Consider the following 19,162-nt stretch of genomic DNA (forward strand, 5'->3'; position numbering starts at 1 on the left):
TTGCATAGGGTATATAGCTATTTAATCAGGTCAGCATGGCAACAATTGGCGTTCTGTGACCCCCTTGACGTATAGTTGATTACATCCTGGGTGTTGTTTGTTCTACCCATGTTATTATCGGTTGCGATTAAGGAAGTACATGTCGACTCCAAAGCACACAAATGGAGGTATCAACATTTGTGGGCCTTGGAGTAGACTTTTATCAAAATACACCAACCCAAACTCTCTCAACAAAAGGAGTTCAAGTACCACCTAAAAATAGTACATTGAACGCTCTCTCATTCGAAATTCCATGCTGGTGACGTCATATTCTGTGATACCATTGTTGATATACAATGTTCTCTTGAATTCTCGAATAGTTGCTGCGGATTACCCCTGACGAGTGTCAGCCGAAAATATTCGGGTCTATTTCAATATGAATATACTATTCAATTATATATTGAAGTTCTGTACCTCCATGAAGCTCTTCAAATGTGTTAATGATAGAAATTCATTCACCTCAAATTTTCAGTTTGTAGAGAATATCATTGCGACTACAATTTTATCGATCTATCCGATGCAAGTTCCGTTTAATGGCGTGTGTATTCGCACGAATCAAAATCCAAAATCAAATCTGCTGTGCGTAAAAGACATTGGCATGTACGCACTGGATCCTGACCGAGACATGATTTTGGAGCCGATAGAGATAAAACTGGTAACTTGCACCCGATATTGAAAAATCATGGCCTGTAACCAGATGTGGTCAGCAACGAATATTTATTCAGAGTACTCAAATGGGTTTTCCCACTCGTGTTAATTACTGAAATGTTAATAATTTAAACTACTTTTGGTACACAGCTTTCAGTTTTTAGTCAAAACCAGGTCTAAAATACTTCCTTATTTACTTCTTTGGAATTGGCTACTGGTACTTCTACTTGAGTGCCAACGGCGAATACATTCACCACCTCCGCCTGTAATCCATAATAAATATATCAATATCCTCAGTGTATCGGTCGTAGATTATAGTTCAATGACTCTTACTACCATGCTGTGACGTCACACAAAAATAACCCATATTTCTTAGCTCTCATGGCCGATACCGATATTATTTCAGAGTGTGATGTCGACTTGATAACATGTAGCGAACCGATAATCGGCCGGGCTCTATACTCAATTAGTTCTCCCATTACACATCTAAATGATAGATAAATAATATTATATTATAAAGAAATAAACACGGATGAAACGCCACAGATTAGGTACAGGCGGTGGCAAACCTCCCGAGATTGAACCTTCCCAACAGCCATAATTCACGGAATGGAAACGTTCTCATCATTTTTAAGTGAATAAATTTACGTTTTTACCCTAAAAATCCAGGTTTGACGAGTTTGATATCAGTTGAAGGCGTATTTGGTATTGATAATGTTTCGACATATATCGTCATCGTTCATTTTACACCAGGCCGATCTTTTAAAATCGAAATCGTCAATTTCTATAGACAGAGTAAAAAGAAGACTGACACGTAGCATTCAACTAAACTAGACCGCAACGTCATGAGGTGCTCAACGTCAACATGTAAATTTTCCCGAAGTTCGAACGTTCCTCTATAATCTCATTTCGTCACTCGCCACTGGCAGTGACCGTCCACTATGAAACTTCTGTCTCTTGCGGCTGTAAAACAACAAATATTATTATATGTACATTGTACAATGGTTTTATAATTCGTGATGGAGAGTTTGGATGGCTCAAACTTAGTTCCGTATAGCACGGGTCAACCTATGACATATACTGATTGCCAGTGATGCGTAAGACCGTGTTTTGACATGGCTGTCAAGACGAATATAACATTTATATCTCGTCTCAGTATGATTCTTGGCAATATGCATGTTTTTAGCGGTCATGTCATTTGTAGTGCCATGTTGGATCACGGCATTAGAAATCACTTGCTTCCGAAATTGAATAGTTTCGCAGTCTATAAATTGGCTGTTTACAGAAGAGTACTCTGGTGATTTCCGTTGCGTAATATAAATGCTAGAGTAAAACCTTCGATTAATTTCGAAAGCTGTGGTGCTATAAGGTATAGAGCAGTGGTTCTCAACCGGCGGTCCGAAAAGCATTTTTAGGGGGCCCGCGAGGCCTCTAAATTTACAAAATAGTTGATAACCTAATTTCTTTTATAATTTAGGAGAATAACGAGGCAGTTTCGCTGCGTCACTGGCAGAACTCACATCAACAGATTGGCCGTCTAAGATGTTTTGTTGGCGATTGTGGAAAAAATATTAAGTTGGATTAGTAAGGTCAATCACAGTGACTTCGAAATGTGTACGAAAATCCATTTTCTCCTGTGACATACATAACCATTTTCCATAATGACTTCAAAATGTGCTGCTAGATAGAAATGACCAAGCTTGACGTTATATGTTCATCAGAGGTGGTCAAAGTAGTCACCGTCGCTACTCAAGTAGAAGTAGAAGTAACGCCGGAATTTCTACTCAAGTAGAAGTAGGAGTGGTGGATCACAAGTAAGTAAGTAAGTACGTATTCTACGCTTATTTTTGCCTACAAAACTGAAAACTGGCAAGTAGAAGTAGAAGTAGTCCAAAATCATAACTACTTAAAAAGTAGTGTGAGTAGGCAAAATCTACTTCAAGTACTTCAAAAAGTAGAAGTACTTCGTTACTGACCACCTCTGATGTTCATTAAAAAAGTCTGTTTGTCAACTTCACTGCCATATTTGTTGCGATCACACCCAAAAGTGTCGTCAAAAGCGTTACACGTTATTATTACATTCGCCAATAACTCTCTCTGTGGAAATGGATTTTGGGCACTCGTTCATTTCAAATCGAAGGCGCAGGTTTTCAAGACACGACCACGTATTACAAGAAATGCAGTTGCAAAATTCGCTTTGAAATACTAAAAGTCAACTCAATTTCTGCATGAATAGTAGGATATTATTTTCAAAAGTCATCTTGTTGCGGTTCATTACTATAGTCTACAGCTACCATTTGCACAAGACAGATGACGATTGTACGATAATAATTGAGCTAAATTTGAACTAAGACTTCGGGAAGGGTGGTCCGTTGGTCCGTGACGACCCAAAAGGAGTCCGCGAACACAAAAAGGTTGAGAACCGCTGGTACAGAGATTCGTTGACCGAAAGGAAGATATCTCGATTCACATCATTTTGCTTATTGCGCAGAACGAGCTCTGTCACTGACTGAAAAAAATCAGGTCTTGCGGCTATTATAGGGTTACCATACGTCCTCTTTTTTGACTTTTTTGAAAGTGACCTCGGAGGACGCCCTTTTGTCCTCTTTTTTGAGATTTTGTCCTCTTTTTTGAAAATTTAGGTCAGATTTAGAGCAAATTAGCACAGAAGTGACGCTTCGGCGGGTATTTCGGAGTGAAAAACTGTGATTTTAGCTCTGAGCGGAAAGATGACCTTTTTTTTAGTCAACCGAACACAAAGTGGGAAAAATAAAACCGGTTTTTGAGAATTCTTCTCCGGTTTTGCAAGTCTCAAATTTCTGAGTGTCCTCTTTTTAGATCTCCAAAATATGGTAAGCCTAGGCTAATAATTCTTATAGATTAAACAGCACACAAGTCAATAGTCATTCATAAGCTATTTCCATTTTTCCCAAGTCGCTAAGGCTATAAATGACCAGTGTGCCGTAATTCGGACAACAGGCGTAATCAAATTAGTCGGGTGCTCTAATTTCGCATCTTTGGCCGAGAGTAATGGTGCGGTGAAGGGAACTTCCCTAAACTCAACTGTGAGTCTCCTTATTTCGGATTACTAAGGCTTCCAATATCCGGCGATTTACTCCGTAACTTGGCAGACAAGGCTAATTCGAATTTGGATGAGTACCAAAGTAGCAACGGATAACAGAGTTCCTGCACACAAGCGCTATCACTGCACTTCTACTGCATTTAAGCAACAGTTTTGCAGTTCACCAAAACACGGCGGTATTCAAATTGCGTCACTCATGCCGATTAAAATGTTATTGAATCCTAGGTACGTAAAATGGTAACAGATTAAATATATCTAAAATTGATCACTTAGGTGTTAAGTGCGATGCGAATTTCGGCAATGTCAAAATGAAGAATAACGAGTCTGCCAACATATAGTTTGATAGATTGAATATATCTAAAATTGATCACGTAGGTTTTAAGTGCGATCCGAATTTCGGCAATGTCAAAATGAAGAATAACGAGTCTGCCAACATATAGTTTGATAATGACAATATGATTGATGTTAATATTTAATAGGTACGGAAAAACATTTGACTTAAACATGCGCTATTTCAGTCAAAATTGAAGTGCGAGCTGCAGTCAGTGTGTTTCAAGATTTGGGAATTGAAGTTGGAATCGGTGTATTAATGAAATGCTAGGAGTCGGAGTGAGCCAACTTTACAGCCCTGACTAAAGGGATGCCTCAACTCAATCAAGTTTGGCATTCAAATGTAACAGGTGCTCCTGGTCCCTTATGAAATTGTAAGATGCATAACGCCAAATGACTAATGGCACTACGAATTGGTGCAATTTACAAAAATATATTCAGTTACTGTGACACAATAACTCTTTCGCTTCATGTCATGGTAAATTTCAATAGTAAAAGTGATGCATGTATATATTACACAATTTCATTACTCGCCAGACTCCAAAGTGCAAAAGTAAGTAGTTTCGACACAAAAACTGTGAAGTAGAAAGGAAAGTAGTCTAGAAACACAGGTATTTGAGTAAGTAGTTAGCATATGCATGCAAAATCTACTTGACAACTCGGAAAAACAGATGTATCACATCTGTACAATTTAGATAGTATTTATTGTGGGAAGTTATTTAATAAATACGGAAAGAATGCCACAGTAAATACTGTTTTTTTCGAATCCGAAATTTTCTACTGCAATAACGTCGCTTCCACTGGTTTGAATTAAGCCAAATTTTATTCACCATTATCTGCGTCGTTTTTTCAGGCAACTCAGTTGCAATTAAAAAAAACTTTATTAAAGTTAATTTTTATTCAGTACATCTAAACTTACTGTTCTCATAGAAATGCTTATACAGATTGATTTGGAGTCAAATTTGGCGTACGGCGCTTTTAGGCAACCTAAAAATTTTATCTAGTAGCCAGTGAATTTTTTTTAACAGCTCCACTGTACATTGGTCTCTGCAACACTAACCTCTTCGAGAATTTCCACCAAATGAGTCCTCCAACGATGACTAGGATTACGATCAGTAGCACTATCCACCAGACGTGTTGTTTAATGCCAGCCGCATTATTTTCGCTACCACCTGTTGCATATCAAGTGAAAGCACGTTGCACTTTATTGAAAGTACAAGACCGTAAAATATCCGTTGTGCACCTCAAATGTGGGCACGTATAGGGCTGTGCACAATTATTCGGGTACTCGAATCTGAATCGAGTAATAATTTTAATGATTCGAGTCGAGTAGTAATAGTCGATTTTTTCGAGTACTGAAATTATACGATCCTCGCCACTGCACGTAAATTTATTAACGACAATTATAGTTTCGATACAATTTTCCCTGTGGAAGCCTTGAAACCTTGACTGGCTGTATCGCAGCATACGGGACATATAGTACAAAGTTGAAAATATATATTTCCGAAGTCATGATCATCCCTCAACATTGTCACAAAGCAGTGTTGGGATGACTCGAGTCATGACTTGACTCGAGTCAGACTCGAGTCAATTTTTTGTATGACTTGACTTGACTCGAGTCACTTTGCAAAAATGACTTGACTTGACTTGACTCGGTGCTTCAAAAATGTGGATTGACTCGTGACTCGGAGCAAAATTTACGAGTCAATTTCAAGTCATTAAATAAACGGTGTCGATTAAATCACCCGATACGTTCGCGATACGTCGGTGTCACTTCACTTGTGAGAGCAACCAGTCATTCACTGATTGCATGTTTCACTGATCCTCCATTGTTACATCACAAATAAATTGACCGCAAACAAAACGATCACAGCTGATGTTGTCGTAGTAGCAATAGATCAATCAAATAGAAACGTATCGTTGTTTATTAGACGGCTCAGTGCTTACATTGCGCAGTGCTCAGCTCACCTTTACCTACACTCTTGTATGATTTCATTTTAAATCGAACGAATATATAGTCTATGTGTTTCTATTCTCCCGGATGTGTAGATGCGGGTACCATATCAATTTGTTCAACTTCTCGAGGCTTCGTATTCGATCCGATATATTGGCTGATGATAACAGACTGTAGTATGTAGCTGTACAGGTACTCAGGTATTTTATTAGCAGTTCTTCGTTTGCGTGAGCGATACAACACGTTTTTACATATATATTTAACTTTATATTCGTTATTTGATTAAAGATAAATGGCCAATTATTCTGTCCTTCACCCTGTTAGCAAAATGTAATGACTTTGCATCATCACTCATACTTCGAAAATTCAATCTGACTTGAATTCTGACTTGACTCGTGACTTGACTTGACTTGACTCGACTTGACTCGAGTCACCTCCAAAAAACGAGTGACTTGACTTGACTCGAGTCACCTTTGAAAATCGATTGACTTGACTTGACTCGAGTCAAAATGTGCAATGACTCGAGATGACTCGTGACTCGAAGGTAGTGACTTGATCCCAACACTGTCACAAAGTGCAATGAAACCCGTATGGTCGAAAAAATACCGAACTATCTTTGATGTGATGGATAACAGGCATTACATTATTTGTGGTGGCATGAAAGGTACCTATTTAAACTTTGACATGTTACATTCTGTTATTACGTCATAATGAGTGATACTCGAATACTAGGCTCGACTCGAAGCATATTACGTGATTCAGAATCGAATCACTCTGGTACTCGATTTTGCCCAGCCCTAGGCACGAGCACAACTTTATTTGTACATCTTTTCTCGGGAAAAACATGGATATCTTCGTTAATAACCACATAATATGAAGCCAACCTTCCCGAAAATATCGGACTTCACACGGAATCAGGCCGAAATAGGGTTACAGCTACTCAGAGGTGGTCAAAGTAGTGAGCGCTGCGACTTAGGTAGAAGCCACACCACAAATTTCTACTCGACTACAAGTATAGAACTGACCAATTAACGATGTTCTAAAGATATCAAAACTACTTCAAGTATAGTTTTGAACAAGGGGTCGCATAATATGAACGGTTTAACTAAATGGCGAGATGCATCTTAGCAATTGACGTAAAATGAGCACTGAGATCACAAATAGGTGCCTTTTTCGAAGATATATTCAGTCACCGGGATGTGGCCCGACCGACATGACAATTCCGCTCCGAACGTGATGCAATTACATGATGACACTACTTTCTACTTTACAAAATTCAAATAGTACAAAGTATAAGCGATTTTGCTTAAAAGTAGCAGTGCATCGTTACTTAGCACTTCTGGAAATACGTGGATTAATGAGTTGACCATGGCCATACGTTCGCTGTATTATATGGCCCTGACCATTAATTATTTCCCTTCGTCTCAAAGATGATTGAGTACCCCTCTTCTATAGGTTATATCGCGGTATATAGAAGTTCAGATTTGATTAGAACGGGTGTTACGACTTCAACTTGGGACTTCACATAGATGTTGGGGATCATCTGCCAAAATAACTTGATTAGCATCACTAACTACTTTGACCACGTCAGTCAAAATCATAACGTCCGCCCAATTACCACAATGTCTATGATTCATTACTATTCTTCACTATTCGATTAGAAAGTAAATACACATTGCGAATTTACATTTAAACTCACCAGCGTTTTCACTTGTGGATGATAAAGCGCTCGACCACTGCGACGAAATGGTAGGACTCGTAAATGTGAGCCCGTGATTATGGCTCTTATTTTCTGGTGAAGTGACACCGTCCGAATGCTTGGCACTACTTGTTGCTTTACCGGTATCAGTTGTCGTGTCAATTTCTGCGGCGGGCAATGTCCAGCTGCTCGTGCTTGGCCGTAGAGCAGACGTAACGGCTACATAAATATTCTCAGTTGTCATTAATGTACTTGTCGCATCCGGTGTCGACACAACTAAAGTGACATCATCGCTTCGCGTAGCGACAGTTTTTACTACCGGTATTGCAGTCGTGCGCGGGTTGGGTGTTGGAGTGTCCATTTGAGTTGTATCCGGCATCATAGTTGTAGGCATGATAGTAACACCAGTAGTACTAGCGGTATTATTTACAATATTAGTCGTGGGAGTAGTGGTACCGGTAGGAGTTAAAGCAGTAATAGTTGGAGAACTAGTTGTTGAAGTAACAATGCTATCGTCCATTGATGAATCAGTCGTATTATCGTCCATTTTTTCGTTATGAATTGTAGCGTAGCGCAGCGTAGCGACAGTTTTGACTACCGGTATTGCAGTCGTGCGCGGGTTGGGTGTTGGAGTGTCCATTTGAGTTGTATCCGGCATCATAGTTGTAGGCATGATAGTAACACCAGTAGTACTAGCGGTATTATTTACAATATTAGTCGTGGGAGTATTGGTACCGGTAGGAGTTAAAGCAGTAATAGTTGGAGAACTAGTTGTTGAAGTAACAATGCTATCGTCCATTGATGAATCAGTCGTATTATCGTCCATTTTTTCGTTCTGAATTGTAGCGTAGCGTAGCGTAGCGACAGTTTTGACTACCGGTATTGCAGTCGTGCGCGGGTTGGGTGTTGGAGTGTCCATTTGAGTTGTATCCGGCATCATAGTTGTAGGCATGATAGTAACACCAGTAGTACTAGCGGTATTATTTACAATATTAGTCGTGGGAGTAGTGGTACCGGTAGGAGTTAAAGCAGTAATAGTTGGAGAACTAGTTGTTGAAGTAACAATGCTATCGTCCATTGATGAATCAGTCGTATTATCGTCCATTTTTTCGTTCTGAATTGTAGTGGTTGTCCGTTGTGTTACGAGGGTCGGTGGTGTGTCAGTGATTGTAGTCGTGGAGGAAGTCGTGACCGATAAATCAGCGGCAAGAACGTCGGCCCCTGCAATGTCATACTTGAAGTTTGCAATGGCTGCAAAATAGGAATATGATGACGTTTTATATTTTTTCCTTGATGTTTTGCGGCAGATAGCCTGTACCGCCTCATTACACGCATACACACGATATGTGCATACCTATTTATGGAGCTGGACAAGGAAGGTACAGAAACAGCATTGTAAGGCTTCCCAATCTTGCATCAACATACAATGCGATCTCGAAAATGCTGAGCGCCTAGCGAGGAATCCACATGTACCAGTTTTACTGATCAGGGCTTTGGACTGACACGTCCGGGAGACGAGAGATTAACTACCGATGAAGAAGTCGAACGCTCCACCATTACGCCATTTTATTGGCAAAATAACGTAAAAAGATTCGCAAACTTTATTGAGATAATGTTCATGATGCCTTTGACTGCTTGACAGCATTCATACGATAGAAACTCGGACTCATCAGAGGCGTGTGATTATGTTTGTGGAATTCCTTAGCAAGCAAAACTAATTCGCAAACCTTGTATTTTGTGCAGTAGAAAGTATTGTTGTGATATATCTGCTCAAGGGCGTAGCCAGAAAAAATATTTGGGGGGGGCGAAAAATTCGATGACGTAAATGAGCCCCTCCCACCTAAAGATAAGGAAAAATGGGCTAAAACGATGGTCTTGGGCCCTTATTGGATGATTAACACAACATCTGAGGCGATCTTTATGCATATATTCCGCTCATATAAAGTGATGTGTGATTGTAGAAAACTCTGACGTCAATACTTTCGCGCCAAGCGCGAAAATTTTTTGGTTAAAGAATGAAAATTGTTCATTATATTGTTACTTGCATTTTGCAAATACGTTTTCATTATCAGATTTACCGGCAAAGCTGATAGAAGTGGTGTCATCGAGCATTCAGGGCGCACTTTGCGGAGTCGCATGTAATAACCTACTTTATATGTCTTCGTGTGTCCCGTAACGGGAATTGTCGGAGCTAACAGTCCCCAATCCCCATACTGAGCTGACAACCCTAAACTCAATCAACTCAACGACCTCGAGTTACTCTTGTGTATCTACTGGTACTGTTGTATTCTCATAATTAAGAATTCAGCTAAAATCAATTGTGGGTATTTGCGGAAGATTTTTTTTCGGGACACCGATAATGAAAGCAAGACAGTTATGATCATGGACACTAAATCGCGCGAATAAATTCTTTAGGTTGCATTCATCTGCCCTAAAATAATGCCATATTTATTGATTTTACGAAAAATTTTCCAAAAATTTGGGGGGGGCGATCGCCCCTTTCGCCCCTCGCTGGCTACGCCAGTGTATCTGCATCATTTTTTTATGAGTGAAATTCTGATAACACCTAAGCGAAACATGTTTTCAATGACAACACCTATATTCGTAACGCCTTTTGTGATTTTGCGTTCCTTGCAAGGATGGGTAGGTATTGTAATTTCAATTTCGAAAGCAGCCACGCCTGATTTAAGTTTGCAACCCTTCGATCAAATTTAATTTTTTAAACTACCAGTCTGGATAATTTTCTAAATATAGGCCTAATCCTTCTTCCACTTGGTACAGTTGAACAAGGCCTCTGTATCGCTACTTCTACTTTGAATTGAATACAAATTTCCCGTATTGATCCTGTTTCTAGTTGAGTACAAATGCTGATTACTTTGACCACCTCACCCCGCACCACCTCACTTTTGACCACCTGGTCAGGCAAAAGACAATCATAATACGAGTCCGGATCAACTGTAGCCTACAACACGCTCTGTCAATGAGAACCGGTATATTTGGCGACTAATGAATATAATATAACGATTACTGGTGATGATGACCGGCAGATATAGTCTATGCGAGTTTAACATACCATATAAAGCATTACCACCCACAAAACCTGAGTCAGATTTCGGGTTTGATGGCAGTCACACGTGGCATTTATGTCTTATACAACTATAAATATAGCCTACATATTGTAATTTATCATTATTATCAAATAAATAATACTCACCTAAGAAAGAAATCAGTGTCAGGTAGGTAACGGGAATGTAACATAACATTATAATTTATAAATCATAGGTATATGCAGCTGCAACGAAAAATCTTCACTTCTACACATATAGATGGAATGAATCTATCTAGCACACTTGCGAATATGTTTTTTCCGATTACAGCACTAAAAGTAATAAACTTGCTCTTGTCGTCAATATAAAATCACACGCGTGCTCGAATAAAGTCATTTACGTTTCACTATCTGCAATGTTTAGCAATTGAAACCTTTCAACATGCAGTGGCTGCGAGGTCGGGCTACCGCTTCATCAATAAAAAAAAAAACCATCGTAAAAATATAACATATCAAATATATTAAGAAAACGTTTAATCAAGTACCCACAGTAATTTAATTTTGAGTAACGCATTTGATATATATTTTTACAACGTTTCTTGGCCGTAGTTTGCCCACCCCTGGTATAGAACGATCGGGTAATATGGCACAGCAATGGCGCACAGCTGAATTGATCGTTGTTGGTTGTGGTATTCATGGTGTTTGTCCACTACTACGGTCATTTAAACCATGTCAATTTTCTTCATTTTTATTCCGTAGCTGCCGACTTTGTAGCACGTCCCACTTCTAGGCTTTTATAAGACACCGCTTACACGGATTAGATGACGAGGAGGAGCCTACATAAACCTCCAACACTTGGGTAGGAAATCTGGAGTCGACCTCGGTCGTCTGAACTGGTCGTGTTGATAGGCATGTGTAGGCAATCAGCTAGGGGAGATGTGGTACCGATGGATCACTGGGACCGAAAATACTTTGAAAATTCTCTATGATCATTTCATAATTACACTTCGTGAACCTGTCTACAATTGCATGCATGCAAAATCTTTCCTCACATACAAAAAAATTCGACGTGCGCGAGCTATGGGGTCTCTCACAGATGTTTTTTGTTTTGTGGGGTGTAAACTAAATTTAGATCGACATATACATTTTTCTTTGTAACCTTCATCATGAACAAACCAGCAATCATTTTTATTGTGAAGTGTAGGGCTTGTATCAGGCTATATAATGGCACCTATTATTTTTTTCAGTACCTTCCTTCAGTGCAATTTTTTTCGATTCATGTATAAAATTCGTTGGGTGGGGACCGATGATACAATAGCCAAATCAAGCAAAATAATCAAGCATACTAATCATGAAACAAATGAAACATGCCTACGCACAGAAAATATTTATGTAATAATTGCATATGACGTTTTATCGCTATAACGAGGTATTTGGAAATCACACTGTCGATTTTCGGGAAATATGTATGTACCCTCAAATTTATAAGTTCGACCCTAAATCGAAACGTGATTTTATGACAACATTTGAGTTAATATTTAATGTATTATTTGACGGTTGCGACCAAACATTCTTCTTTGGCTTGCTGTAGCTTAGATTATAATACTGAGCAAGAAAAGTTGTCATACCTGAATTTTTTAAGGTATCTGTCTCATAGGTCCCCGGTTCGTGTGCCATTGGACCCACCGGGTGGGGACCGATGATACGTTCGAGCAACAAATTTTGAACGTCCATAATTTTTTTTTGAAAAGACGGATATTCATGTATATGTGCGCGATAGATAGAGCTTGTATCAAAGTGCAGAGCCAGCAAAAGATCTACTGTTTTCGGCTGAACATTTTGGGGCCAGCGATCATTTTCCAATTTTTGATCCATCGGTACCACATCTCCCCTACTAGCGTCAACGATTGAGTGATAGATAGCCTTATGGGTCGACTAGGACGACACCGATTGGTATCAAACTGATACTTTGACTTTAGGGCAGGGTGTCAAACATATACGTGCCGTGTCCGGCCCGGCAGACGATTTCATGCAGCCGGCGAAGAAATTCTGAGAGCATGAGCCAGAGCAAAACCGTTATACCGATAATATAACAGTTAAAAATATATACTTTAAATATATGTTGTCGCACTGGTGTATCACTTCTGACTCACAAGATTCCCGGACTGCAGAGCAACCCGAATCGCGATTATATATTAATGAAGCAATTACTACATCCGTATTCACAGTAAAATCTCTTATATTCTTAGGGGTTAATGCCAGATTACCACTAAAACAGAGGAAGAGTAGAAATATTCAAGCTTATATCGTCGTTAGCGAGCTATGGTACTAGAGCTTCGTTAGCGAGCTATGGTACTAGAGCTAACGGTAACCCGCGCGAACCAAATGAGTCGCCCGCGGTCGCACTAGCAAATATTCAAACGAGAGATGTCGAAGCGGAGAAGGGTGTCATATGAACAACAGTTGAACATTGGTCAGTCAACCCCAGAGAACATTCGAATGCAGTTTTTTTTATCGGGACGCTGCTCGTCTTCGCTCACGCAGGGGCTTGAAGACAATATACCATAATATTCCATAGTATCGACGCGGAGATTGGCGCTTCGGCGTGCAGTGCGACAACACAACACTGAGCCCTGAGATGCTGGTGTGAGTCCCGTCGAGTGAGAGTTTTCTGTTCTTGGTAAGGAGCGAAACCCTGCCCACTGCTCTAAATGTCTAACTAAGTTAAGAAATCCAACGGAACACGGAACGGTGGAAGTAACTGGTCGCCTGCTGCATTAATCAATACCCAACAGCTCTAGCCCTTGGCTTCAAAAAGGTTGGTGACTCCTACTTTAATGCAGTGTTGGGATCTAGTCACTACCTCCGAGTCACGAGTCATCTCGAGTCATTGCGGATTTTGACTCGAGTCAAGTCAAGTCAATCGATTCTCAAAGGTGACTTGAGTCAAGTCAAGTCACTCGTTTTTCGAAGGTGACTCGAGTCAAGTCAAGTCACGCTTAGGCCTACGCTTAATCGGTCATCTAGTGCGGCATCAAGACGATCAACCAGCCGCCGCCATCATCAACCACATTCCGACGGAGCCATGGCGCAGAGGTGGCTGGAATAGAACCACATGGCGCTCAACAATAGAGACCGAGCTAGCGCAACGCGGGCTATCGCTGGAAGACGCCCACGACCGCCCACGCTGGAGGCGCTTAATAAGGGCCCAAAACTGATTATCTTGATATTCATTTGTTTCCTGTTTTCTTTTGCCCTTTTATTTAATTGAAAGCCGATATATATATATAAGTCACGAGTCAAGTCACAATTCAAGTCAAATTGAATTTTCGAAGTATGAATGATGTTTCCAAGTCAATACATTTTGCTAGCTGTGAGAAAAACAGATTAATTGGTCATTTATCTTGAATCAAATAACGAATATGAAGTAAAGTATATATAAAAGTGGTGTTGTATCGCTCACGCACGTGTAGAACTGCTAATAAAATAGTCAGTTAAACTAGTGCAGGGCAGACCAACCCGTGGCCCGCGGGCCACATGTAGCCTGCGAGAAGGTTTTGAGTGGCCCACGAGGTAATTTCCGAAATTGGTAATGTTATAAAAATGAATTGCACAGATTGTGAACTTGCAAGGCCAACCAAACATTTGATTAGTCTCGCCGCAACACTTGAGATGTGATGACTAAAATATCAGTTACGACGCATTGGCTTTTCCATGAGCCACTTTGGTAGATCTTCGTACACTGCAATGAAGCAGAATAATTTGCGATAAATTTATCAAAAGTAAATATTTTCTACACGCTTCGCGCAAAATGTCGTCACTCGATTTCTTGCTTTTAATATTGATACCCCTTTGTGAAAATGAAAGAACGCCTAATGTATTAGATTGAGTCTAACTATTCTCGATTACGAGACAAAAAGTGTCGTTCAACATATGCGACCTAGCGTTTGCGCTCGCAGAAAGACCGTCGACTATGAAACCTAGGCGCAAAATGATCGACGCATGTTGGTCGAAGCTTTCGAAATTGATATGTCCAGGCGCTGAATAGTCCAGTCCTGGCAAACTGAGCCCAGCGATATACTGCAGGCCCGCAATATAGTCAAGTGACAATACTATTGAGCTATGAGCTTCGAAAAATGTTCGCGCTTGGCGCGGCTAGTGGCCCGAGCAATATTTCGTGGATAGAATGCGGCCCTTTGGCTGAAAAGGTTGGCCAGACCCGAACTAGTGGATTGAATACGACGAAGCATCGAGAAGTTGAAACAAATTTATATGGTTCAGTACACTACCCCTACACATCCGCGAGAATATAAACTATATTCGTTCGGTTTAAATCAGGGGTCGCCAATTCAAAATGGGTCGCGGGCCACTTTTCAAATTTCGTAGCGGTCGCGGGCCGCATGTATTCAATATCGATATAAACTACGCAGCAATGTTTAAAAGTCCAACGTCAGTACAATGCTACGTAACATAGACAATGGGCACAGTGACCACAAAAGAAGCAATATTTTATTAAAGGAATACGAACACAACAAAAATCATTATCCTCAAGCTAATTTTATTTTGAGCTCTGAGCTGTGTACGATACCAGGAAACGGTTTTCAGCGACTAAGGAATCGATGTCGAGGCTAGCGAGATACGTTACTAGCTGTAAGACCATCTCCACATTAAGCTTGACCTTGCGGGGAAGCCCTAAGCCAGGGGTTCTCAAACTTTTTTATACACGCCCCCTTTATGATACTGAGAAATTTCGCTCCCCCCTTACCGTCATATCACAAAATGCAATCAGAATGCTAGCAATCCTAACGGATCGTTCCATGGCGTAGAAGGTTATGATTGCTAATTGATGAGAAAATTCTATTCTATGAATTCCGAACTATACACTAAATGTGAAATCGATGTAAATCGTGCGGAGCGCGAAAAAAATTTTCAGTTGACCGCAGCTCCGCACCCCCTTCAGATGCTTTCACACCCCCCACAAGAGGGGCGCGCCCCGAAGTTGAAGAACCACTGCCCTATGCCGTTTTCCAAACGTTTCGGTCTTGGCAGTGTTTGGGCCATTGCACGTCAAGGCAATAGGCCCAGCCCATTCATATCAGTTGGTTATTCTGCCTCGATGGAATGCTGTTGACATCGCGAAAGCTAGTGAGGAATAGTGATGATGGGCAGAGGAGAATAGCCGTAATTTGAAACAACAACAACAATAATATGTTGAAACTGTAGCCAATTTCAGCATTTCAAAATGGTTTTCTCAGCTTTTTTCCGAAATTTCAAATCAAGTCGCGGGCCGCGTGTTGGTGACCCCTGGTTTTAATAATACAAGAGTGTTGTTTAAGGTGAGCACTGCGTAATGTATGCACTGAGTCGTCTAAGGAACGGAGATACGTTGCTATTAGATCAATCTATTGCTAGCACATTAACGCAAGCTGTGATCATTACGTTTGCATTCAATTTATTTGTGATGGACAATGGAGTATCAGTGAAACGTACAATCCGTGAATGACTGGTTGCTCTTACAAGTCACACCAGCGTATCGCGAACAATTCGTACATAACAAGAATCAAGATACAGTGATTTATTCGACACCGTTTATTTGATGACTTGAAACTGACTCGTAAATTCTGCTCCGAGTCACGAGTCAATCTACATTTCTAAAGCGCCGAGTCAAGTCAAGTCAAGTCATTTTTACAAAGTGACTCGAGTCAAGTCAAGTCATACGAAAAAGTTGACTCGAGTCATCCCATCACTGCTTTAATGTAATCATCAAAGGGCACTCTGCGTTAAATATGATGTGATCTCAAAATATGAAAGTGTGAATTTCTTTGATAGCAACCAGTTTTCTCAGAAAACACCATATTCAAACGGCCGGTAAAAGATTTTTACGAGTGGGACTTTGCACACCAGTGCAATGCCGTTCTGTGCGGCCCGCGAGAGTCTGAAGAAACTTATTCAAAATATTAATACAATGCGTACTAAAAGTCGAATTAATGCAGGGACTTGAGTAAACCTTTTCTTAGTATATTTCACCATCATAATTCTAAGGCAGTGGTTCTCAAACTAGGGTGGGCTTCCCCACCCCCCTTGGGGGCGTGAAAGCATCGGAAGGGGGACGCGAAGCTGAAATGAACTGAAAATGTTTTCGTGCTACGCGCGATTTACACCCAATTCATAATAGTTGCTATATATTTTGTCTGAACTTCGTATCTAGAAATCTCGCATCCACAGTCGTAACCTTTAATGCCATCAAACTATCCGTTCGGTTTGCTAGCATCCTGGTTGCGTTTTGTGATATGACGATATGGGGGGCGCGAGATTTTTCACCATCATAAGGGGAGAGCGTGTCTTAAAAAGTTTGAGAAGCACTGTTCCAAGGTAAATATACTTCCTATAATATTTTTCATGTTAAATTTATGGCGCGACCATCTTAAGGCCCACGCAGTTTGAAAGGTTTCAACTGCTAAATATCAGAGAAATCCTAAACGAGATTGACATAATTCGGATCACAAGTGTGATTTCAGATTGGCCACTCCAGTTTTCAATATCTTAGTGATGTGCTTATAAAAACGACTCGCGCGTGTATTAGGTAGATTTGTTCTCTGTATGCGTAGAATTAGGGTATTTATATTTTATCTGCAAATAGTAGAAGCGTTTTGAAGATAACATGGTTATGATGCTGTCAGCTTTGTGTGTCCTGAAACTGAACCAAAAGTGGAATTAGTAAATCTATGAACAGATCGCTGCTCACAGATTTTAATTTCAATCTGGCTCTAAGAATTGGGACAACCGACTTTCATCCCTATAGTTTTGACAAATTTGTTATTGAGGTAGATCAACCTATGAAATCTCGCCACTGTTTCTTACGCGTACATATACGATATCATCAAAGTAATGTTTCGTTTGTTTTAAATAAGTGTATATATTATCTCCATGTCCTCACTATATAATCAAATACCTATACTGGGTTTTGGTTTATAATCCAAATTCTATATAGTGCGGCCCGCGACCGGAGTCAATTGTTGAATGCGGCCCGCGAGCTCAAAAGTTTGCCCACCCCTGGTCTAGTTGGACAACTGGAATTATCTAGATCTATAATTATCGAGTTATCCAAATCACTTAATGGTTGTGTGCTCCTTACTCTTCCACACTGTAACGAAAGTATCATTCTGCTACCGCATATTCGGTAACATTAAGGTTCGCGCTGATGCTTGGAATGTCTTGTCTTGCGAACCTTCCCTAGTTGTTTCGAATAATCTCGTAAATCGTTTGGTCACAGCTTAAAACAAATGAACTTTGCTAGACGAATTTCTGCGAATATCGATTAGCCTTACCAATCGTGGTATGAACTACACACTACCGTACGGTGTACAAGCTAGATAACTAAGGAATAGCATTATGTAGGCATACAGCCGCTTAGCAATATAGTTTTCTTCTTGCATCAGAGACTGCACTAGCACTAAGCCAATTGACACGCGGAATGTATTCGGCATCATCAATTCAAAAACAGGAAATAGCAATATATTGTGGCTGGAATATGCGCCGACTACGCTGTTGCTCGAAGCTCGATCGTTCGTTGAGTGCTTTTAATAACTTCGTCGGGCGAGCCGAGTTATGTGCACAACATTACTCGCGACTGCGTATAACACCACCAACATTATGGTTAGGGACATAATCCGCAAATGAATCGCTGAAATAATTTACCTGACTTCTGACGACAACTTTATGCGCTAGACTTGCGCCAAGCTTAATAGTTCGGTCTGCAAAGCTTATGTGGTATTTAAAACTAATGCTTGGTTAGGTGAATTGAGTCAACTTGGGAATCGTTATTACTCATTCATGAGGCTTCCGCTCATGTGCATTTTGACGCAATGTGACTCTGATCAACAGATCATCAATGTTGACTGTCTCGTTAGATTATTATAGCAGGGGTGGCCAACCTGTGACCATGCGGCCGTAGAAGGGAGTTTGTGCGGCCGTCGACACGTAATTCAATTATATGTGTTGGCTGCGGCCGTCGTCATGTAAATTTAATTTACGAATTGACTCCCGAATTTTTGGGAGATTTTACCTCATCTTAAAATTTTCTTCTCGCTAAGCACGATTAAATGAGTTCTCATTTTTTTGATTTTATTATAATAGCGCACTTTGCAATCTGAGCCCCACAGTACAGATGCGAACAACAGAGAAAAAGATGTAGCGAGGTAGCGCAGGGGTATAATCCGCGGCTGCGACACAAATGGTTTGCGGGTTCGAGTCCGACCGAGGTCGACTTCAAAATTCCTAACCTAAGCGTTGGAGGTCAATCTAGGCCGCTCTCCACCTCATCAGCGTAAGCGGTGTCTTACAAAAAGCCTAGTAGTGGGCCGT

The 19,162-nt window shown here is 40.4% G+C and overlaps 1 protein-coding gene across 4 annotated transcripts in view; it reads right to left on the reverse strand.

The window, feature by feature from the left end:
* Positions 1 to 563: 563 nt before the first annotated feature.
* The window catches only part of LOC145452439 (uncharacterized), a 116,981-nt gene continuing 98,382 nt past the window's right edge, over positions 564 to 19,162 (reverse strand). The window contains exons 2-5 of one of the 4 annotated variants that reach the window (XM_080330626.1): positions 10,967 to 11,030; positions 7,753 to 8,973; positions 5,160 to 5,271; positions 564 to 1,650 (exon numbers count right to left, since the gene is read on the reverse strand). In XM_080330626.1, the coding sequence (XP_080186752.1) occupies positions 1,584 to 1,650; positions 5,160 to 5,271; positions 7,753 to 8,973; positions 10,967 to 11,015 (1,449 nt within the window). In that variant the 5' untranslated portion in view covers positions 11,016 to 11,030 and the 3' untranslated portion in view covers positions 564 to 1,583. Of the gene's footprint in view, positions 1,651 to 5,159; positions 5,272 to 7,752; positions 9,004 to 10,966; positions 11,051 to 19,162 lie in introns of those variants that run through there. The other 3 variants (XM_080330625.1, XM_080330624.1, XM_080330623.1) reach the window with 3 other exon arrangements.

Source organism: Botryllus schlosseri, chromosome 12 (assembly GCF_051294905.1).
Source record: "Botryllus schlosseri isolate E-star chromosome 12, Bs_hap1, whole genome shotgun sequence".
In the NCBI taxonomy this organism is placed as follows: Eukaryota; Metazoa; Chordata; class Ascidiacea; order Stolidobranchia; family Styelidae; genus Botryllus; species Botryllus schlosseri.